The following is a 23,323-nucleotide window of genomic DNA, read 5'->3' on the forward strand; positions in this document are numbered from 1 at the left end:
ATGGGAGCACAGAGCAGGAGCTAAATTCCGTCCTTCCATGTGCAGAGTAACACACCTCTAGCAGTAGTGTAAAAGCAGTTGCATGCTTTCTCTTCTGAAAGTTAAATGCATCCCTTCATTTCTGCTAAACCTCTGCTTAGAGTGGGAGTTCACAAGTTCAACCTTGATAGCTGATTCATCTGGCTGTCTGGCTGTCTGCTCATTAATAATGGTCAGACTTGGGACTAGATCTCATAGATATAAAATGCTGTCTGGGCTAATAAAATAATTCTAATGTTGATCTTCAGTAATGTATTTATAGGAATCAGTTTTGCTTTGTTTCATATGTTAGAGATGAGAAGGTAAAAATTCTAATGGAAAATTCTTGTGTGGAGAACTTGGTGTACCACTGAAAGGGTCTTAGAGGATCGTGACATTTTGATCTTATTCCTTCTTCAGTATTGACACTCCAGGAGTGATCAGCCGCGTATCACAGCTCTTCAAGGGCCACCCGGACTTGATCATGGGTTTCAACACCTTCTTGCCGCCTGGTTACAAGATTGAAGTGCAGACGAATGACATGGTGAACGTGACAACACCAGGGCAGGTTCACCAGATCCCCACTCATGGCCTGCAGCCCCAGCCACAGCCCCAGCCACAGCATCCGTCACAGCCTTCAGCGCAATCAACCCCGACACCAGCACAGCCAGCGCCGCAGCCACCACCTGCCAAAATCAGCAAGGTGAGAGACTTAGAGTCTATGCAGCGGTAACACGGGGGTCCTGCCGCCTCCAGATGAAACTGCTGTGGAGCTGGAGAGTAAAAAAGGAGCTTCCATGCTGCTTTTTTGTAGTATTTCTGAACCTGCGTGTGTTGTGCTTCTGCTGTTGGATTAGTTTCTCCTTTTCAGACTTCAAGATGCATCCTAGTTGATTTGACAGTAATTCAAATAAGCCACCTCAAGGGTTTGGAAAAGCCTTGTGGCTTTCAGTGGGGATCTGAAAGGTGCTCAGAGCATCTGGTAAAATGTACATACGTTATTCAGGGAGTAATCCAACAGCCCCAGGAGAAAGATCCCTGAAGTACATTTGACTTTGCAAGAAGGGCTTCCTAGTTAAAGCACTGGGCACATGTTGAACTGCCTGCTTTTGTGTATATTGTCCCAGAATAACTCAAGTCCCAAGAAATTCCCTATAAAACAAGGCTGCGATGAAAATGTTGCTGTTGGTGTGAAAGTGTGTGCGTGGTTTCGAATGCTTGGGGAAATTAAGCATTTATAAGGGTTTGATTAGCTATTTGGTAAATTCTGCATTGCTTGAAGTCTTCAGATTGGACATTTTTTGTAAAGCAGTCTAGTTCAGCTATAGCTGGATGAGTGCAGGAGTTACTGGCAAAATCTAAAGTGCAAGAGTTCAGGCAAGATGACAGGGATGTTGCCTTTAGGTATCGCTTTGTGGACCCAAAACTGAGAACTTTCAATAACAAAGGGAGAGCCTTAGGGTGGGAAAGAATCCCCAAAGTTTTGAGGGTTAATCTCTAAACTGTACAATTAGCTAACAATTGACTGGAAAAGAAAAAAAAAAAAAAAAAAGGTAATATATAATTAGAAAGCAGCAGGATTTAAAATGTGGCAATTAGATGATCTTTAGACAAACATTGGTGGGACTTGCAACCTCCTGTTCAGAAATGGCAAACAAAAACATGTTAAAAGATTTGCAAAGCTGAAACCTGCAAAGCTAAGGCATTCTAGAATTAACTTACCTGTGCCAGATTTCAAGGCTTTTTTCCAAATAAGTAGTACATGCCCTCAGTAAAGCAGCCTCTTTCTCGTCACTGTGGGCTAAGTGGTTTTGTCCTCATCGACCTGCAAAAAAATTGAATTATTTTTTCTGAAACTTTAAAATGAACTTGAGGGAGTTCATGAGGTGAGGTTTCCTTGTTGTAGGTAAGCAAAGCAGGATCTTGCAGTAGGATGCTTCTAGCCATCCTAAGATGGTTATCTACACTGTCAGTCATAGAAACTCTGTCTAATAGAAGTTTTGAAGTTTGGAAGGTGAGAGGAATGAGTACTTCTATTTCCACTTAAAATTATCACCTCAAAACTGCCACGAAATTTTCCTGTGGCTGTTAGGTGTCTATTCTTGGTCTCAATACTGAAAGAAATTCCAGTTTTCCCTTACTGTTGTCTTTATGCATCCCCAAATTCTTCACTAGGGGCAAAATAACTTGCACTGTTGGAGCAAGCCATACCTATGCATTTTGGCTCTGTTAAATATTTGAGATCGTATGTCTCTTGTCAGATTTCAGTCAAAAGCAATTAGCAAGAAAATAAACTGTTAATAACAACAGCTTGAATGGTCCAGGTGTTTTGTCTTCCCGATGTAGTCTCTACTGGCCCACTAAATATTTATCTGTTTATTTGCTTTGGATAATAGTTTTCTTCTGCTTAGTCTACTTGTATTTGTGCTTCTGTTAATCTTTAAAAACTCTGACTGTGAAATGGTACTTCTTAAATTTGACTCGTCACAGCAGTTTCTGTCTAGACAGCCACTAGGAGATATTCAGTTTATGAAAGATACTGTTAAAATTCTCTAGACCTGCAAAGGCCATAATTGTTTAGTAGCAGTTTAAAAAGATCATTCGTTTAAGGAAGTGCAGCAAAAGTCATCCAGGGCAGGAGGTTTTGTCCACTTAATATATTGCAGCTCAGAGGCATCTCTGTTGAATCCATGTTGGTTCCACCTTTGGCATCAGGTACAGTTATACGATGGGTTGTTTCCTCTGGATGTGGTCTGCGAGTGGAATGAAAGTGCCTTTATTCCAAACATAAAGGAATCTGCTAATTTCTAACGTGACTTCTTTTCTTAGCCATCACAGTTACAGGCACATACTCCCGCCAACCAGCAAACTCCCCCGATTCCACCATACGCATCACCACGCTCGCCACCAGTCCAACCTCATACGCCTGTGACAATCTCCCTGGGAACCACACCATCCCTGCAGAACAATCAGCCCGTTGAGTTTAATCATGCCATCAATTATGTTAACAAGATCAAGAATCGGTTCCAGGGACAGCCAGACATCTACAAAGCCTTCCTGGAGATCCTCCATACATATCAGGCGAGTGTTAACAATGCAGATTTGAGTATACATATGGTTATTTCTCTTTCTTTGCCATGGGGAGATAACTGTGTCTGTCCAAGACTTGCGTTTGGGTTTTCTGCTGGATTAGCATTGACCAGCAAGTGAAGCAGAATTCTTGCAAATGAGAAGATTACGTAGCAGCATGAAATAATAGATTTCAATCCATCATCTTTGTTTGCAAGTGTCTGAAATGCCTTTTTTAAAATTGTATTTGGCATTTTTTTGTGAGCACGAGTCAGGAAGAGACAACATGGCCGTAGCACTGTGCTAAAAGTAAAGAAGGCACTTCCTTGATCAGTGTCCCAGTGCAGGGCCAGTTGAGCATTTAGTATATATTTATAGTATGTGGAAGTACATATTTTTAGTATATATAAGTATATATATATATATATATATATACTGCTTCACATAAGATGCTGTTTCGTTCTTTATATCACTGAGGGGTTTTGTCTGGGTTTTTTTGGTCACTTAAATAGTTTTGCGAGTCCTTTCTTCTGACACTTCTCTTTCCTATGGCAGAAGGAGCAGCGTAATGCCAAGGAGGCAGGAGGTAACTACACGCCGGCTTTGACGGAGCAGGAGGTGTATGCGCAGGTGGCTCGCCTCTTCAAGAACCAGGAGGATCTGCTCTCGGAGTTCGGGCAGTTCCTGCCTGATGCCAACAGCTCTGTGGTGAGTCGCCTTGGAGATAGGCTGGAACTGAAATACCTAGCAGAAAATTGTTCTGTATGTAGCCAGAGTTCAGAAAAATGTGCTTTTGCTGTTTGTTTCTTGGGTTTTTTTTGGAGTGATCTTTTACTGAATGTGGGAATGGGGTCAGGGTGATAGACTGTGTTTTCTGGCCATAACTTGTCTTCTAAATACAATCCCTTTGCCTAAAAGGGTTGTTCTAAGACTGCAATAACTGCAGTAAAATACATTGGTCATCTAGAGCTAGGAGGAGCAGGCATATTTTTTTGCCTGGATGTGTGGAACTCAGCTCTAATGGTCTTATGGGTTTGTCTCTAAATAAGCTGTTAAGTAAGACAACTGCAGAGAAAGTGGAATCGGTAAGAAATGATCACGGTGGCACGGTGAAGAAGCCACAGCTCAACAACAAACAGCAAAGACCCAACCAGAATGGCTGTCAGATCCGACGGCACTCGGGAACTGGAGCAACCCCTCCGGTGAAGGTAAGATAGCGTGTGCTGCTCGTTCAGCAGCCCTGTTTTTCCCAGGAGGCTGTGGCAGAGCGGGATGCATTTTAGGAGTCTGTGCAGTTTTTGCAGCACAGGCTGCAGCTTGAGAACATGGAAACTAACACTTGCCTTTAAAGGAAACTTTTTGAAATCCTTATTTCTAAGCACAAGGCTTTGTCTCCAATTTTCACAAACTGGTGGTGTTATCTGTACCTGAGAGCACTAATAGCTACTTCTCAGGCTTGGGAAAAAAGAGAGCTTTCCCAACTTTATTAGGAGGCTGCAGAATGCTTGGGTGTAGTTTTATTGGTGAATAAAACAGTGTTTGGTGATGAGGGGGAGATGTGTGGAGGCAAAAGTCTCAGTAAATATATTTGTCCAAAACTTGTAGCGATGTTTCTAAGGCACGTGGGAAGATAAGCTGAGGGAAGGACGAAGGTGTGCCTGAAAGCTTCATTGTGGTAGAACTTGGAGCAGATGCAGTGGAATCCATGTTTGCTCCTCTTTCCTATGATAAACCTTATGATACAATGATGGAGATTATTCTCTTAGCAGAGTTTGCCCTTTCCAAATGACGCATGTTTTGAGCGAGCAAGGCTTCGTAGTGTAATAAAAATTGTCCTGTGGCAAGGTGGCTTAGAGTTTGTGCATTAAGGATAAGTTTGCCTGCTTTATTTGAAGGTGGTGAATCTTGCTTTGTGTTGAAAAACATTAGCAGACATCATTGTATCATTTAAATCCAGTGATTTACGTCCACTTCTGCTCTTTCTCCTCCTCTTAAAATAAAGAGCAGCAAAATAAAACACATTTTGGAGGCAGCTTTTGGCCTTTCTGAAGATGTAGAGTGCAGTGCTAGTATGGGGAAAATAATGGATCTTGCAGTGGAATGCAAGAGAGAAGGAAATACGGTAATTCTAGGGAGGTGTAAGACTTAAACAACTGGGTGAGTGATAGGGGAAAAAACAGATTTATTCTGGTAATTTTGCAAACTAGTTAGAAAAATGAGATATGCTGTAGTGTGACTGCTTCAATCAACGAGTTACAGAAAAGATTGCAACAGTCTATTAAAAGTATTTGGAGTTCTGTGCTACTGATTAACCTTTAATAGATTAACTTATGACACACACTTTCATGAAAGTTTCCTTCCAAAAAAGCCACCTTTCTTTTATTTGAAAGCAAATGGTGGGGTCAGGAAGATGAAATCCATGTGTGATAGATAATCAAAATATGGCAACTCGCTCCACTGAACAGCCCTTTTTTTTCTTGCCTTTCTTTTTTTTTTTTTTTGTTAACAGAAGAAACCGAAGCTGCTTGGTTTAAAAGACCAGTCTTTGGCGGAAGCCAGCAAACATGGTGTGGGGACAGAATCTCTGTTCTTTGAGAAGGTGAGAAGCGAAATTCGGAGAAAGCCGACTGGTGTCATTGATTTGTGTTCTTAGCGTGTGTACATCTGCATTTTTATCACAGTGCAGTATGTGATATATACCACCCTGATAACATTTGTCAGCTTGACCTCAGATGTATCATGCGACCTCTAAGTCAGGTCCATTGAATTTTTTTAAAAGACTGGTGATCTTTTTTACATAGATATTTGTGTCTTTTCCCCGAAGGTTGTGCTTCAGCTTTTTACCTGCTGCTGATGCAGCTTATTTGCAGGAATGGGAATTTTTTCCTGTTACGCACACTCCAAATTTTTTTCACCTTTCTGAAATCCCTGTACAGCCGATGATGTGCGTGGCATGTCTTGCTCTGTTGGCACAGCTTGCTGCACCCATCCACAACCAGCTGCCTGCAGTGTGGGAGCTCAATTTACAAAGCAGCTGATTCATGTCGACGTTGGTTTTTTTTTTTTTTTTTCCCTGAGAGATGAATCTAATTAATTGCACAGTTGTTACCTGTTGCTGGTTTACCACACAGAACAAATGAAGGATATGTGAGATGTTTCCAAGTGGTACCTTGGTGTCTTCCCTAAGATGTCCATACATTTCGTTATGGCTCAGAGGGGAGTATACAGTGAATGTAAACAAGCCTTTCAAGTAATATTCATGTGTCGATGAAAGTCTTGGTTGCTCCCTGATGATGCAGTGCATTTTGCAGCCTGCTGCAGACCAGCTAACGGTAACTGGGAACCAATCTATTGCTCGGAGGACGTGTAGGTGTTAACATGAATAAACCTAGAAATCCCTGCTGTAGAATTATAACCGTAATGACGAATATCTTAATGATGATAGATCTTCGTCTGATGCGTAGATGCTAACTGTTCTCGTGGGAAAGGTAATGGTGTTGGCATGAATCGTTTGGTTTCCTCGTACTGTGAAGATAAGCGTTACAGAAGCAGGTTTATCTGTGATAACCCAAGCTGTAATGCCGGCAGAGCTGGAGTGGTATCACCCACAGCACAAGGTCTCCTACCCCGGCTCCCTGCTTGCAATATTCTCTGGTGTTTAAAGGCAGCTGGGGTGGGTTTGTGGTGCTGGAGTTATGGCTGACGTTGTCCACAATTCCAGCATTTTGTAATCTGGCTTTTAGGGGGTTCTTTGAGGGATTTCATTCTTCACCTGCAACTTCTTTGGTCCGAGTAGCACACCAGGTGCTGGTGTTGCAGGACATACCCAGCACGGAGATGGCTCACGTTGGTATCTGCTTGGCTCTGTGTATGGGGCAGGTGACCCTCTGTTCCACTCAAGGATTTGCATTCTCATTCCATGTGTAATCTCTGTGCATCAGTGGGAAGCACAGTGCTGAATCAAGGTCTCCTGGACAGCAATAGCATGCACAGCTTGACCTCACCCTGACAGCAGCTGTTTTCCTCTTTTCTTCTCTGTAAGGTCCGCAAAGCTCTGCGTAGCACAGAGGCGTATGAAAACTTCCTTCGCTGCCTGGTTATTTTCAACCAGGAGGTGATCTCCCGGGCGGAGCTTGTGCAGCTAGTTTCTCCATTCCTGGGGTAAGTGGAGCCAGTTTCCTTACACGAGGTGAGAAGTTTAATCCTCTTGGTCTGTTTCTGTTGAGAAGCCAGGAGAGAAGCGCTAACCTTCGTGGTTGTTCAGGGGAGTGCCTCTCGGGTGCCTGCGTGGCACAGGGGAGGAGGAATGCTGCCCTGGGAGCAGGGCGGTGGTTTCTTGGGCCACAAAGTACATCCGAGATGGAGTGTCCCTGCGCTGCCTGCTTCCTCTGCTGTTGGTTGGCTCAGTTTTTATCTTGGTAGCCTGCCACTGCTTAGTTGTCTGTCCAGTAAATGATTGCATGAGTTGTTTCTGTAGCAGTGCGTTCTCTGATCTCCTGTTGCCTCCAGCTCAGCCCGAGTGTTGGGAATATACATGGTGAGGTGCCATGTGCTGCTCTATGGGCAGGAAGATACTGGCAGTTCTTGGAAGTCCTTCAGTGGCTGGTACTGTGCAAATGCCATGTGCTTCAGGCTTTCAGACCCTTCCGTTATTGGAGCAGGACAATAAGGGCCCTGCTTCAGTTTTCTTTCCAATTTCATGCTCGTCTGCGCTGCCCTTTTCTGTTCCTTATCCAAGAGGAGATGAGAGGGATTCCTAGCTGTGTATTGGCTAACAGGCAGCATTCAAGAGCAGTGCTGCTTGTTGTGTTTATTCCTTTTTCAGAAGAGCAAACAGAATTATTTAGCCCGTTATTGCAGTCTCTTGTTCTGGAATCACAGATTATTTCGTTTGAGAAAAGATTGACTGTCTAATTACATGGGAAATGTCCCCTAAAAAGAGTGCTGATAAAAACTCACTAAAATTTCTAAAACTCAAAAAGCAGCTGAATTCTGTTGTGAAGCCAAAAATGATAAGGAATATTATAGTTTAAATAGGAATTTTGACTTCCATAATTGCCAGTAGTGTACAGAACAACTCTGTATTAATCAGCTAAAACCAACCAATATCTTCTCATCAACTTTGGGCAGCAAGATTAATGTTCCTTCTTCCTGCGAATTGAGTTCCTGGTTCCAAGGGAGAAGGCAGTAGCAACGTAAATTGGGTTCAGGACCCCATTACACTAGCTACTGTGCAAAGAAACTGCCCCAAGGAGCTTCCACTCTCTCTGTAGCTCCACTGGAATTACTCAGGCATCAGCAGGATGCTACCTTTAGCTAGGAAAGGTGAAATATTCAACAAAAATTTCTGGATTTCTCCCATCTACTGTCTGTGCTCCTAGCTATAAGGGTGAATATCTGTATTGGGAAAGGTATAATACAGTTTTCTTACTCTGGAGTTAGACATTATCTTCTGTCATGTAATGAAAAAGCAATAAATGAGAAGTGATTCAATTAGCTTCAGGAACAGGTTCAATTCCTCGTATTGTTGGAGCTTTTCATAAGATAAGAGGAGATGAACAGATGCAGTACTTTAGACTAATAAATTCTTCAGAAAACTTCACAAGCAGGCAAACTTGAGCCTTGCTGGCAAAGGCTTCTTCACAATTTGGGCTGGTCTGTGTAGTCTGGGGAGGCAGCACTGCTTGAAACAATTGCTCAGCACGAAAACCTTTTGCTACGTAGTTCCAGAATCACTTTTCTGTTTCTTCTTGCTGCTTTTGGAAAGGAACGGTCTGTTTTAAAATTAAGAACATTGACAAAACAACTGGGAGTCTGGCCTGGGTTCACTACTGGGGTAGTTTGGGAGACCCTGAAACGACTGCTTCCCTGCAGGGAAAGCTTTGGCTGCACTTCCTTGCTTGCCCCTTATCTTGTGGGGACTGGACCCACAAGGCGTGTGGAGGATGTATCAGTGCTTGTCTGTGTATCCCTGGCGATATGAGGGGGTAATCTGAAAGCACCTTAGTTGCACCAAAAGACCAGTCCACCACCTGACCAACAAACAGCAGTGATCAGGCTCTGTGGAAGTGGGACTGAGTGGAGAGGTCCTCTCTCACCAGACAGATAATTCAGAGGGTCTTCTTGGACACAGTCTGTAGCAATCAGTTCTAGCCTTAGCATCACAGCTGAGTGCTGTTTGATTTCTAGTTAGCTGTTTTTTCACTTCATTAATTTTATTTTTAGGAAATTCCCAGAATTGTTCACTTGGTTTAAAAACTTTCTGGGGTATAAAGAGTCTGTTCACATGGAGACATATCCGAAGGAACGCGCTACTGAGGGGATTGCCATGGAGATAGATTATGCCTCCTGTAAAAGACTGGGCTCCAGCTACCGAGCCTTGCCCAAGAGCTACCAGCAACCCAAGTGCACGGGGCGGACTCCGCTGTGTAAAGAGGTAAGATGCTCTTGGATGGGAATTGCGTGACAGGGGAAAGCTATTCTCAGCCTTCTCAGAGGGATGGAGCAAAGACGAGCAGAATGGAAGAACAGGATGGAATTTATTTTGCATCCCTGTGCTATGCTGAAAAGGTTTCCAGGGATGTCAGGGCACATCTGCTCCCACGCAGCAGAGTTGTGCTGCTGCCTGCACCTCTGAACTGGCACTGGGCATGGAGCTGGGGCTGGGCAGCTGCCTGGTTAGCAGTGATCCAGCACTGAGCCGTGCTGCTGCAGCACCCAGGCGTGTGTGGGCATGCCATTCTGGCTCGGGACCATCACAGGACATGTCAGAGCCTGAGGTGAGCACACCCCGAGGTGTTCTAGTGGCGAGTGAGCGCTTGGCACTCCTGCAAACGCCTGGATCATGTCCAGAAGCTATTGCACAGGGTGAGGCGTCAGTCTAGGAATGGGTTATGCTGGAAGCTGGCTGGGAGTTACAATACCCACGTGGCTTTGATGACTGGCATCAGCTCTTCTCCAGTGCTGCTTGTGAAAGGGTTGCATGACGCGTTGGGGAGCAGCTGGAAAAAAAAACAAACCACCAAATAGTTGTGATATTTAACTACTTAAATAAAATGTAAGGGCATTAGATACATATGATGTTTTGCATAGTATAACCTGTGAAAAGAACATTAAGATTACAAACTTAAACACTCCTAAGTAGGAAACGACAGAACTAGTTTTCTGTATGGTCTTAATGTGATCTCTGGCATCTTTTACGAGGTAATATGTAATTCAAGATTATTGCTACCTTTTTACCCAAATTCCCACTTAGTCTGCTTTCAGAGTTGTCTCTTGTCCAACTTTAACAGAAAATCACATCTTCTATAGACAGATTCTCCTACATATCTGTCACGTGCTGCTCTCTTTCTACCTGCAACACTAAGACGACCTCTTGTCTTGAGAAATGGTGCATTGCTTTGGGAAATCGGGTCCCTACAGGGAACCAGCCTCCTTGGTTAAGAGTCAGAGTTGGTCTCTCAACGAAGTCCTGCGGGTTCAGATGTACTCATTGAGTCCTTTAATCTGTTGTAATGACCTTTTCATCAAAGTGGGAATGGTACTGGCTGATCCTGTTCCTTCACTGGTGTTGAAGGTAATGTTTTGGAGTTGAGTGAGCAGGACTCTTGCTGAAGGCCAGTTAATAAACATGCCACTTAAGAGCACTCACTGGAGGAGGGGAGAGCCCCAGAAATCCCTTCCCTGGGTGACTCCAGTCAGCAGTGGAACACTCAACAAATAGTAAGGAAACCGCTGCTTGGGAACATCATGGGATTTATGTACTTATATTCCTTGAGAGATGAGGAGGACGCATGTGGGTGATCAAGTCATGCAGTTAGCAGTGGTGGCAAAATAGTGAAAACCACTTGGGCAAAAGACAATTGCAAGTTTTTAATCTGAGCCCTGACACGTCTCTCAAAAGTGTCTTGTGTGATGCAGTTACGAACTTTTCTTGCTGTGAGAATCTAATGACTCAGTTGTTCAGGCTTTGGGTTTATGAAGATTGGGCCTGACTTCCAAGGCTGCCTGCCAAAATCCTTGTTTCTTTGCCTTTGGCCTCTGAGGTTTTTTTTTAATATTCTGTTCCTGTTTTGGAGGTGGGGAAAGCTGCAGGTGCTCAGCTGCTTTGTCAGGAAAGGTGTTGCTGGGGTATGGATTTATATTCCTAATTAGCCTTATTTGGAGGTAGAAACCACGTACTGTCTAACAGTCATGTCTGATGTGATGACCACCCAGTGCAGTTGAAGATGAATCACACACATGAGGAACCAGCTGGTTGCAGTCAACTAATCCAAAGTAACGGAAAAGCTTCTTTCACCTTTCTTTTTCTCTTCCCTTGCAAGTTTTTTCTGACAAGTCCAGCTAATGAATTTTGCAGACTGCCTGAACGATTTGGTTCTGGCTGTCTGGGGTTGTGCCCTGAATGCTGGACTTTGGAAGGGGCACACAGTTTTTCCAGCTGGGGAATTATACCCTTCTGTCAGAAGACTGGGCTCAGAGCCGGACGAGTGTGACCCCCTCAAAGACTGACTGTGACCCTTGTCTCCTCCCGTCTCCCTCAAGGTTTTGAATGACACCTGGGTCTCCTTCCCATCGTGGTCCGAAGACTCCACATTCGTGAGCTCCAAGAAGACGCAATACGAAGAGCACATCTACAGGTGTGAGGATGAGCGTTTTGAGGTAAATAGTTTTTCCTTAATTCATGTCTTGGAAAGCTCGGGCTTCTGTGAATAGTTAACAATCTTGATATAATTATACCTTTAATACTACTGCTTAGAATCTGTTTTTATTGTGTGTCTGTCACCTGTTTTTTGCATAAAAGCTGTGTTCTCTTAATGCAAGAAGCAGCAGCTGCGTAACCAGCTCCTGATCCAAACTACGCCCCTGTCTGCCCCTCACTTTTTGTGCAGAGCTCCAGATGAAACTGTTCAATGGCCAGCATATAATCGATGCATCTTTTCCGTTCTTACTGCCCACGTAGTGCACGTGAACATGCATTCCCCTGTAATAATCTGAAAAGCAATACGTTCAGGATGTTAAATGATTGACGTCTTGACTTGAAATGGAAGTTAGCTTGGCAATTACCTGAATACGCTCAGATTCAGCATGTCCTTTTGTAGAGTAACTGTCAATTGTGTTCTATTCCCAGGTGGAAAATGTAATTTCTGAACAGTATCATTCTGGTAGCCTTTAAATTCTTATGCAGTATTGTCTAAGTAGCAGATAAAATATAATTGGGTTATTTTAGAGCAGCCAAACATGGAAACTGCTGCTCGAGTACACCTTGTTAAACATGCAGGGCTTCTTGTTTCATGTCACTTAAATGTTAGCCTCTGTTAAGTATCGTGTTTTGTCTATTCAACGATGGTAACGCACTGTTTGCTTCAGCTGGATGTTGTCTTGGAGACCAACCTGGCAACAATCCGCGTCCTTGAGGCAATCCAAAAGAAACTCTCGCGCTTGTCTGCGGAGGAGCAGGCCAAATTCCGGCTGGACAACACTCTGGGGGGCACTTCAGAGGTGATCCACCGCAAGGCTCTCCAGAGGATATATGCTGACAAAGCAGCTGACATTATTGATGGACTTCGGAAGAACCCATCCGTGGCTGTTCCCATTGTACTGAAAAGGTACTGACTGCTCTAGCACCCTCCCCCAGAGAATCTACCAACGGGTAACGCACCGTACATGATCCAGGTTTATGTAGAAGTAGCTAATTTCTGCCCCTAAAGGGTGTGACCACCACAAGGCTGTAAATTAAGAAGTACATTTTGTGTTCTGGTCAGTTGCTGTGTTTCATAATCATCACCTAGAAAGAGGGAATTACTCTTCTGAAACAAAAACCTTACAGCTCAGCTGGAGGGAAGTAGAGCTTTTGTTGTCTCCTCTTAAACCTTGTTTCTCCTCCAGTGTCAGCATCGTGTGTAAGATGAGGAAACTGGCTGTACTGTGTGGATTGTTCATGGACTAAATTTGATCGCTTTCCAAATCCCGTGGCTGTACGTGACTGTGGGCTCAGATTGCGGTGGCTGTGCTACCCTCGGATTCCCAGTCTGGTTTCTGTTGTCAGCCTCCCCTTTCTCGGTCAAGAAAAGGGAGTGGATGCTGCAACTACTTGAGGAAGCTTGAGGAGACGTGTAAGCAGGAGATACTCTTCCCCAGCTACTTCTCGCCTCTGTGGGACTGTTAGTCCTGTGTCTCGGGGCTCTGAGAGCTGGGGGTAACAGGCTTGCCCAGGACACCTGCAAGGTCACGGTTTCCCCACCCTGCTGTGAGGACACTCTTCCTGTGAGCTGGGTCTTGAGCTGCACCAGGCGTACTTTGCTTGAGATACTGAGGCGAGGTTCAGGAGTCTGTTCCCAGGGAGCTCAGGTGTCCATACTGCAAGGCGATAACTTTTTGTTAATCGTCCAAACTAAGCTGCCCCTTTTCAGCAGCTGGAGCTACATGACCTTGGGATTTCTGAGAAACCTGGGCCATCTCCTGTGGCTCCCCCATCCCTTCAGCCCCTGTCACTGCTGAGGACAGCGGGGCTAGAGGGACACTAAGCCCTCTAGCTATTCTGGCATGGTGTGAGGGCAAGCACAAGCCTTGAAGCTACTTTGTTCCTGAGTGGTGTTACTTAGACATGAAAGAAACCCAGGGGGGTTTCTTCAGAAGAGCCTGTGCAGGGTGCTCCTCCTGTGAAGCTCTGTTCTGTGGGACAGCTTTCATTTATGCCCATTTCTTAAGGAGTTCAGCTCTTCTCAGTGCTGGCCGGGAACCATGGGCCTAGGTTCTCCTTATGTGCTCAGAGTACACCTCTTGGCTCACCCTTGTTTTCTTGATCCAAGGTTAAAGATGAAAGAGGAAGAGTGGCGAGAAGCCCAGAGAGGGTTTAATAAAGTCTGGCGAGAGCAGAATGAGAAGTATTACCTGAAATCCTTGGACCACCAGGGCATCAACTTCAAGCAGAATGATACCAAGGTCCTGAGGTCAAAGAGTCTCCTCAATGAGATTGAAAGCATCTATGATGAGGTAAGATGGCCACCAATAGTTTCCTTCCCTCAAGCTTATGTACTTTGCAAGTGCAGTTTCAGTTCCTGTTCCTCACCACTCAATGAGAGGGGAAGTCTGCACCACCAGCAGAGGTTTCTGAAAGGTCTTGGCTGGGGAGAGGTGCTTGGGACTAATTTTTGTGCTGTTTCTCATTTGTAGAGGCAAGAGCAGGCTTCAGAAGACAATGCAGGGGTCCCCACAGGCCCACACCTATCATTAGCCTATGAAGACAAGCAGATCCTGGAAGACGCTGCCTCTCTCATCATCCACCATGTGAAGCGGCAGACGGGAATCCAGAAAGAGGACAAGTACAAAATCAAGCAGATCATGTATCACTTCATTCCAGACCTGCTGTTTGCTCAGCGAGGTGAACTCTCGGATGTGGAAGAGGAAGAAGAAGAGGAAATGGATGTGGACGAAGCTACTGGGGCTGCAAAAAAGCACAATGGTGTTGGGGGCAGTCCTCCCAAAACCAAGCTGATGTTCAACAACACGACAGCCCAGAAGCTGCGGGGCATGGATGAGGTCTACAATCTCTTCTATGTGAACAGCAACTGGTACATATTCATGCGGCTGCATCAGATCCTGTGCTTGCGGCTGCTGAGGATCTGCACCCAGGCCGAGCGGCAGATCGAAGAAGAGACGCGGGAAAGGGAGTGGGAAAGAGAAGTGCTGGGCATAAAGCGAGACAAGAGCGACAGTCCTGCCATCCAGCTGCGACTGAAGGAGCCTAGTGAGTGACTTCTGGTGGGAGGCTGGGGAAGAAAGATGCTTCTGTTCGTAGCACGTTGAAAGAGCTTGTTTGGTGTTTTCGGGCATATTGGAGTGATGACCCTTTAAGATGGGGGGATCTCACTTTCACTGTCACTGGGCGGCACTGAATTGAGGGAGGAGATGGGAAGGTGTGGCATATGTGGGACTCAAATAGCGGAATGGTAACATGGAGCAGTTTCTTCTTAAGAGATTTCGTTTTACACTTGCATATCTAAAGTATCTTTGAGTTCCCTAACTAAAACTTTTAAAGTAGTATTTCAGAAATAAAAACCTCATATAGGAGGCCGGAGCTAGAAAGCACGATCTTATAAACATACTCTTGGTCTTAAAAGGACGCATTTAAATGTCTATGAAAGACAAATTGAAGCCTATTCCAGTAACTCTTCAGCTTGAATGGGTGGTCGGAGGACCAAAACTCAGAGCAACCCTTCCTGGGGCGATGTGTTCATCTCCCACTCTCTCTTGTTGCAGTGGACATCGATGTTGAGGATTATTACCCAGCCTTCCTGGACATGGTGCGCAACCTCCTGGATGGGAACATGGACTCATCGCAGTACGAGGACTCCTTGCGCGAAATGTTCACCATTCACGCCTACATTGCCTTTACCATGGACAAGCTGATCCAGAGCATTGTTCGACAGGTGACTGCCAGCAGAGGCTGATGGAGGGTGGATGGTCTGGGCTAGAGAAAGCAGCCAGGTTGTTTGCTGCAGTGTGAGCCCAGGCCCACATTGTAGGGGGAGTGTTGTATGCCTAATTACAAGGATAAGCAGGTAAATTCTGGGTGTTTTTTAACCCAGCTGTAAAGAGACGTGATAAAAGGTAATTTCTGATGTATTTAAATTATTGAGAATATCCTCTCTGTGCGTATAGGGTTCTCCCTTTGATTTCCAGAAGTTTTAGGATGCAAGTATTCAACTTCAAAGTGTCTCTGGAGTTAATTAATCTTGCTTTAACTTTTGAAAAATAATTAAATGACACTTAAATAATTTCCTTCCTTTTCTCCAGTGCTGTAGGAACAGTGCATGCCTTTTCTAAAAACCTTTGTGTCTTTTATCTGGCTGTTTAAGTAGCTCATTTAGGCTGTTAAACTCTAGTCCTTTTATTGGACTGTTAGGAAGAATGTGTATTTTTCATGTGCCTTTTTGTAGCATAAAGAACAAAAACAGGCACAAGGGGCTGGAAGTCAAATGGCTTGAAAAGCCTTTCCTCTTTCAGAGGGGTAGAGCTGCTTTTCAGAACTCCTTTACTTCAGTCCAGAGATTAACTGAATTCAAAAGACAGTTGAGAGACTCTAGATTTTTAAACTTGTACAAAATAAGGATTTGATACTAAATCTCTCACCCTTTTCCTCAGACACAGGAGCAGCTCCGTGCTGAGGAGGGGATACACTATGTCACAGTGCTCTAGCCCTTCCTCCCATGCTGCTGATCAGGGTGTTCCTTGCCTGTAGTTTTTCTGAGTAGCTGTACTTTGCCACCTGCTAATTTTTTTAAAGATACTGTCTTTTCTTTACATAGCGGCAGAGATCATTTGCAACTAGAAGTTGTTACTAAAAATGTAGCCTTAAACTCATGCTTTTTCAGTCTTTTTTTTGGTCTTTTTTTTTTTTTTTTTTTTTGCTTGGGCTTAAACCCATGGTTACATCTTTCTTTCTGTTCTGTGTTGATGGGCACATAGCACACTCCCTGACAAACACCTTCCCTGTGATCTTCCTTTTTGCAGCTCCAGCACATAGTGAGCGATGAGATCTGCGTGCAGGTAACAGACCTCTACCTGTCAGAGAACAACAACGGAGCCACAGGAGGTCTTCTCGCTTCCCAGTCTTCTCGTACTCTTCTGGAGGCCGCGTACCAGCGCAAAGCTGAGCAGCTCATGTCAGAGGAGAACTGTTTCAAGGTAAAGCCAGGCTGAGAACTGCAGTGTAAAAGCAGCAAGCAGTGAGGGAGATGCCTTTTAAGAAGGGAGAAGTACCAGTCCTTTTAAGAAATCAGTCTTGTTTAGGCACCCGAGTGCTGAGGACTTTCCATAGCTCTGAAAGTTGAAAGTTTTGGTGGCATGTCCCCCAGCATTTGGCACATAGCTGGGGGGACAGGTTAATGCTTCTGTAAGGGCCCCTCAGAAACAGGGTTTCAGGGAGAAATGGATTTCCTGGAATAGCAATGAATATCCCTTGTGTTTCACAACATCTTCGGCTTGTATCATACTGACTGCTTTGCTGTCAACCTGTTTTAATTTGTCAGCTCAAACTTTCCCATTTCTCCTGTGTCTCGATCTTTGTTAACTGTGGGGACATCTGCTGATACTGACTGAGCATTAAATCATTGCTGACCGCGTACATTGCTAAATAAACCTGGAGCACTGTGCTAATCAAATCCATACTTCCTTCGCCTAAGATGCAGGAAGTGGTCAGGCCCTTTCTGAGCAAGTAAAGTACTTTGAATAAAAGCCTGTGTGTATAGTCTCTCTTCCCTTGCCCTCAAACTTATTTTGGGGGCTCAAGAAGGACCCACACCACTCCAAAAAGAACCACAAAAAAGTTTGTCAAAAACCTTTACAATTTTTCTGTTCCTCAGAGTTGTGCAATCTGGCTAGTGTTTTCCCTTAGCTGTCAAGCATGTGGGAAGCAGTATTTTTTTTTCCCTTAAAACTATGCCAGCTTGCTTCATTCTCCCTTTACCCCAGTGAGATTGTTTTTTCTATTTGAAATCTCTTACTGAAGTCCCTTCTGCCATTTCTTTATAGCTGATGTTCATTCAGAGCAGAGGTCAAGTTCAGTTAACCATTGAACTGCTGGACACGGAAGAGGAGAACTCCGATGACCCTGTAGAAGCAGAGGTAAGAGCAGCTTGTCCAGAGAGCTGACTGTGACGGTCAAGGGTGCACTGGATGAGGGTGTCCAGTTGACTGTTGTTGTGGTTCATTAGCACAAGATACAGAAACATCAAGGACATGCCGTAAAACTTTCAGTGATTTGAGTCAGCAAATCCTTCTTGGCTTATTTTGTATTAGAAAGCCCTCAAAATCATGTAGAGAAATGTCATACCTGCCTTTTTGGGGATAAGATGCACGACGCCTTCAAAAGTGACCTTGTGTTCAACCATCCCGTGTCGCTGGGTGGGAAGGCAGTGGCTGATCTGTGCTCTGTGCTCGCTTCCAGCGCTGGTCAGACTACGTGGAGCGGTACGTCAACTCCGATTCTACCTCCCCTGAGCTCCGGGAGCACCTGGCCCAGAAACCGGTCTTCCTGCCAAGGTGAGTGGCCCGGCTGTGCTGTGAGCCCTCCCCCACGGGCTGTATCTGGCCGCGGTGGGCGCAGCGACTGCGCTCTGCCCACCAAGTGCTGTATTTGAACACCACGGCAGAAGCCGTTGCCCTGCCGGCGCGGTGTAGAGGTGCCGTGCTGCTGTCCCTCCTACAAGCCTGTGGGTCCACCCCAGGCTCCTGCTCTCCACTGACTGAGAGATGGCATGGTCCATGGCTAGCAGAGAGGGCGGGGGCTGACCACTTGCCACGTTGGGGTTTTTTTGGCAGTCCTGCTTTAGGTTATGGTAACCCTCTACCTGAAAACAGCAGGTGCCATGTCAGAGCTGTTCATGAGCAGGGACTTGGTTGCACAATAACCGCAGAATATCTCAGAAATGAGATAAGCCCAGTGGGCTGACTTGTTATAGGGGTCTGAGCCTGAATGACTGCAACAGGCTGCAAGCTGTTTGCCAGGCTTTTGAGTGGCCAGCACAGATCCACCAGCTTGCTCCAGCTTGGTCATGCTGGAGGGTGAGCACTAATTCCAAGAGGGGTTCTCTGGTTTGCAGGAATCTGAGGCGGATCCGTAAGTGTCAGCGTGGTCGGGAGCAGCAGGAGAAGGAAGGGAAGGAGGGAAACAGTAAGAAGTCCATGGAGAACGTGGAGAGCTTGGACAAGCTGGAGTGTAAATTCAAACTGAACTCCTATAAGATGGTGTACGTGATCAAATCGGAGGATTACATGTACAGGAGGACCGCTCTGCTGCGAGCTCAGCAGGTAGGAGCGAGTGGGCAGCTGGTGTTTCCTGGGACCCCCTGCTCCCAAAGGTCAGGTGGGGAGTCTCGAGATGAAACGTCCTTGGGGATCCTGACCAATAACATTTAGCTGTCTTTGTGTTGCTGGGAGGATGGTACTCTGTTTTGTCCTCCCAAGGCACTAGACATCTGGATGTTCCTAAGGTGTAATCTTTTCCACCTCTGACTTTCATTGTCCTCCCACCTCTCCTCCCTTCTTTCCAGAGTGTTTTATTATGGTATGACAGTGGTGTCAAGTGTAAGGTCTCAAATCTCTTCCAAGAGGTCCTTCCCATGGGTGGTAGCCCCCCTGTTTTAGGGAAGACCTGTCTTCTGCATGTTCTTGTGGTGATGTGTGAGAGTGCGTGTTCTTCCAGTGCTTCCCCAAAGAGGAATCAGAGTGCAGAGCATCAAATGCCCTCTGTCCCCCTAGATCCCTCTGGGTACCATCCCCTCATCGTTTCCCATCCCCAGAGTCACAGAGAGTGGGAGTCCTTGGGTCACTCCCACATGGCAGAGCACAGCTGCAGAAAAGCTGGTTTTGTGGCAAAGATGGGAGTGGTGAGGTCACCCATACAGAAAAGTCCCCGTGGGTATTTTTCCAGGGCTTGGAAGTCCTGGACCCAAGGGTCGGTGACATCTCACATCTAGCAGCCAGTGCTTGCGATTGCTGATTTAAATTGGAATTTGACTTTTTTGAAGTTACTCAAATTTGCTTTTGGTTCTCTGTGCCAAAAAGCAACTGTTGGGACAAGGGAAGGATGAGTGGGATGGGCAGGGAGGCAGGGGAGTGGAGATGAAGGAGGGGAAGGAAGCGTTGGCTCTCCGGCTGTTCTTGAGCTGTAAAGGTTGAGGTTTATTCAAGATGAAAACAGCCTGTGACTCCAGATTGGCCAAATTCAGGAGAATTCAGTTGGAGAAAGCTGATCTGGTCTTCTGAACACTTTGACATGGTTACTTTTCTCATCCTGTGGGAGTATTTCCAGCCAACAGAGAAAAGGAGGGAGTTTAACAGCAAACTCCATTTCTAGTCTGGCTACTTAAGACTCGAGGTTTGAAATACGTTACTATGATTTTATTATCATCTGTTTAAAACACAACGTTAAGCAGAATGCCATTGCTTAGAATGTAAAAGAAAGTGAAGCCTGCCAGATTCAGGCAAAAGTTACTGACTTAAGCAACTAGAAGCAGAGGTACCCAAGAGGCTCATCCTTCACAGCTCTGTTTTAGTCTTATAAAACAACTACTTACCATCTGTTTCTTGCTGATGAAATACAAATAATAGTTTTATTTCATTAGTTGTAAAGTAATTTAGTTAAACTTGCATTCACATCAGATGAGTGTTTTACTTCAGCAGTGACTCTTTAAAGTGCCCATACTAAGGATTTTGACTGAATTCCATCTATCCCATTCAACTGGCACAAACCTCAAGGAAAAGTAAGCTCACAAACATACTATGTGCCGGTGCTTTTCACAGAGGATCTGAACATAAATTATTGAACTGTTAAATATATAGCATACAGCGTAGCCCCTTGGTTACTGAAGTACACCGAATGAGCTGCAAAAGCTACATGGAACTACAAATCTGTTGGATTTAACAGTTAACACGGAGAAGCAATCAGTCTTTGGGAGAAGAACAAAACAAATAATAAAATACATTGTTTTCATCTTGAGGTTTAATTATATTTGCTGTTTTCAATTATGATTGTACTCATGGCTTTCAAGCCATGGCTTTAAACCATCTGTCCTGGATTTTACATTCCTTAAGCAGATGCTCTTACTCAAAAATGTGCACAGTTTTTCCTCTCCTGATGCTTCTGTTAAGCCAGTGGTTCTCAAACCTTTTTGACATGACCCAGTTCTTAATTTTCCATAGCAGTTGGGTCCCATGACGTGTCGTGCATGTTGAGCTTGCTCTCTGCTAGGACCATGCCCCTCTGGGGGGGGCTGGAGGCAGACCCTGAGGGCTGGGGAGAGCACGGTTTACCTGCTCCAGGGTCTACCTTGGCTCCTGGCTGCTTAAGGAGGCGGTGGCAGCATCTTTTGGGCAGTGCAGAAGTGATTCCCTGCTGGGCATGCAGCTCTTGATCTCCCGTGGGATATGTGCTGTGTCCCCAGCCTGAGAGCTGCTGTATTACACAAAGAGCATAAACCTTTTGGTAATTCTGACTTCATTTTGCTACTGTAATTGCTTTGGAGAAGGAGACATGGGGGTCTTTGTCAGAGCTTTTCCTAAGATGTTAGCAAGGGCTGGTGTCTGCATTACAAAATCCCTCTGGCTGTTGATCCCCTTGGTTGTGTCAACCTGCAGCCAAGCTTTGCATAACGCGGCAGTCTGGGGGCTAAACCCACCTTTTTCTAACACCTCTTCCTATTTCTGTAGTCCCACGAAAGAGTGAGCAAGCGCCTGCACCAGCGGTTCCAGGCCTGGGTGGACAAATGGACCAAGGAGCACGTGCCCCGCGAAATGGCAGCCGAGACAAACAAGTGGCTAATGGGCGAAGGGTTGGAGGGCTTGGTGCCCTGCACCACCACCTGTGACACAGAGACCCTGCACTTTGTGAGCATTAACAAGTACCGCGTCAAATACGGCACGATATTCAAGACACCGTAAAACTCCCCCGGGGCAAGGGAAGAGCCCCGGAGATGTGTGTGTGTGTGCGCGCATCAAGGAAAGGAGGAAGATGCCTTTCTCCCCTCACTGTGTATCTCCGTAACATGGCCACTTGACTAGTGCGTGGCTGGTACAACCTGTCACCAGCGGGATTCCCTGTAGGGACGTGGGTCTCCGCCGGCGCCCGCTGGGACCATGGGCCACGGGCCCTTTGACTTCGGCACGCGTCCTGGAGGGCGGGAAGGACCCTGCTCTGAACTGAGCCATCCCAGAGAAACACAACGAGCTCGTACACACCAGCAGTGTTAAGGCTTTGACTCCCCAAAGGCCCTGAGCGGCGAGGGAAGAGAACCGGAGGCTCTCCACGACCAGACCGCTTGGATGTGTCCCGAAATCCCCAGGTGCCTGTCGCAACCGGATTCTCCTCCCTTTACGCTGCCGCCGGGCGGGCAGGCTCCTGCGCGGGGCCGTGGGGCAGCCCCACGCCAGCCACCTCATGGAGCGGACCCTGGGTTCCTCTCGCCTCCCTCTCCCCCCTCCCAGGCTGGACTCAACCCGTGCAGATCGGTCTGTCCTTTCTAGTGCCAGTGGAACTGTTTTGGGGTTTTTTTTTGTACCTGCTTGTTTACTAGTCTCTCCTAGTGCCATGCACCAGCTTTTCAGACACATGTACGTACACACACACAAAACAGAGAACAACACGATTTTAACATGTTCCCCTCCTTTTTTGTAAATAAATGTACAAATTGTCAAATTTTTTTTTGTTTTTTTTTGTTTGTTTTTCTTTTTTTTAATTAAAGGAAGTATGCTTGATGTGCTAGCATAACTGTACTAGCTTCTTGTGTACCATAGTACCAGGTGGCTTGAGAATTAGTACCGACAGACAGACCGATGGAGACATTTATTACACTTTTTACCAAAGGGAGTTATCATTGTAGTGCTTTTGTGTGGAAACTTTTTTCTCCTTTTTTTGTAAATAAAAACAATGTCTTTGTTCTTAACCGGAGGAAGACACTCGCTCACCCACAGCCCTGTTCCTGGTCTGAAAGGCACCGTGCAGCATGCAGTTTTTGGGTGGGGAAGGGGTGGGTGGGGGGGCACATCCAACCATTTTAAATGATTGGCTTCAAAATCTGAGAGGAAAAAGCAGAGGCACCGTGTGTGGTTTTGGTTAACACAGTGTGGAGGTATAAGCAGCCTGTTAAGATATATAAATATATAGTATATAATTTTAAAATTTTTTTAATTTTTGTTTTTCCTGGTGGGTAATTTTTATCCACCTAGTCTTCCAGCTCCAAGGACCTTCGCTTTTGGGAAGTGTTGCTGAGCTACTTGGCTGGGGTTGATTGTGCTGATGTATTTTTCCCTCTCAGTATTGGAGAGAATATCATCTGAAGTACCAAACCAGTATTTGATAGAGCTGCTCTGCGTGTGTGTGTGTGTGTGCGCGTGTGTGCAAGAGAAGGGCAAGGGGCTGGGGCGGGTCTCGGTGCATTTCACTAGTGAAATCTGCATATGGGATATATATTTTTTTAAGTATAGAAGTTTAGCACTGGCAGATATTTAAAACACGGGGGAAGATTCTGATTTTAAAAAAAGAAGTCGGCATGGACTTCGTAAGCCACGACAGACACAACTGCACTGTCTCTCCTCCTCAAAGGAGGCATCTTTCCTTGCACAAACCCATGCTGCCAGTCTTTAAGCACCCAAAACGGCTTCCTGTCGTCCCTGGCTCGGGAGCCGTGAGCAAGGCTTTGCCGCTGCTTAAACCTCTCCCAGGGATTTATTTTTT

General features: G+C 45.6%; 1 protein-coding gene across 1 annotated transcript in view; it reads left to right on the forward strand.

Moving 5' to 3' along the window:
* Window positions 1-22,598, forward strand: part of SIN3A (SIN3 transcription regulator family member A) — a 34,346-nt gene extending 11,748 nt beyond the window's left edge. The window contains exons 5-21 of the mRNA XM_074916942.1: window positions 439-721; window positions 2,848-3,099; window positions 3,643-3,795; window positions 4,137-4,295; window positions 5,597-5,686; window positions 7,130-7,248; window positions 9,313-9,523; window positions 11,632-11,748; window positions 12,457-12,695; window positions 13,899-14,082; window positions 14,263-14,836; window positions 15,349-15,518; window positions 16,603-16,776; window positions 17,623-17,715; window positions 18,038-18,132; window positions 18,693-18,900; window positions 21,301-22,598. Coding sequence (XP_074773043.1) covers window positions 439-721; window positions 2,848-3,099; window positions 3,643-3,795; window positions 4,137-4,295; window positions 5,597-5,686; window positions 7,130-7,248; window positions 9,313-9,523; window positions 11,632-11,748; window positions 12,457-12,695; window positions 13,899-14,082; window positions 14,263-14,836; window positions 15,349-15,518; window positions 16,603-16,776; window positions 17,623-17,715; window positions 18,038-18,132; window positions 18,693-18,900; window positions 21,301-21,531 — 3,352 coding nt within the window. The 3' untranslated portion in view covers window positions 21,532-22,598. The remainder of the gene's footprint in view (window positions 1-438; window positions 722-2,847; window positions 3,100-3,642; window positions 3,796-4,136; window positions 4,296-5,596; window positions 5,687-7,129; window positions 7,249-9,312; window positions 9,524-11,631; window positions 11,749-12,456; window positions 12,696-13,898; window positions 14,083-14,262; window positions 14,837-15,348; window positions 15,519-16,602; window positions 16,777-17,622; window positions 17,716-18,037; window positions 18,133-18,692; window positions 18,901-21,300) is intronic.
* The last annotated feature ends 725 nt before the right edge of the window (window positions 22,599-23,323 follow it).

This window comes from Athene noctua, chromosome 13 (genome assembly GCF_965140245.1).
Source record: "Athene noctua chromosome 13, bAthNoc1.hap1.1, whole genome shotgun sequence".
Taxonomy (NCBI): Eukaryota; Metazoa; Chordata; class Aves; order Strigiformes; family Strigidae; genus Athene; species Athene noctua.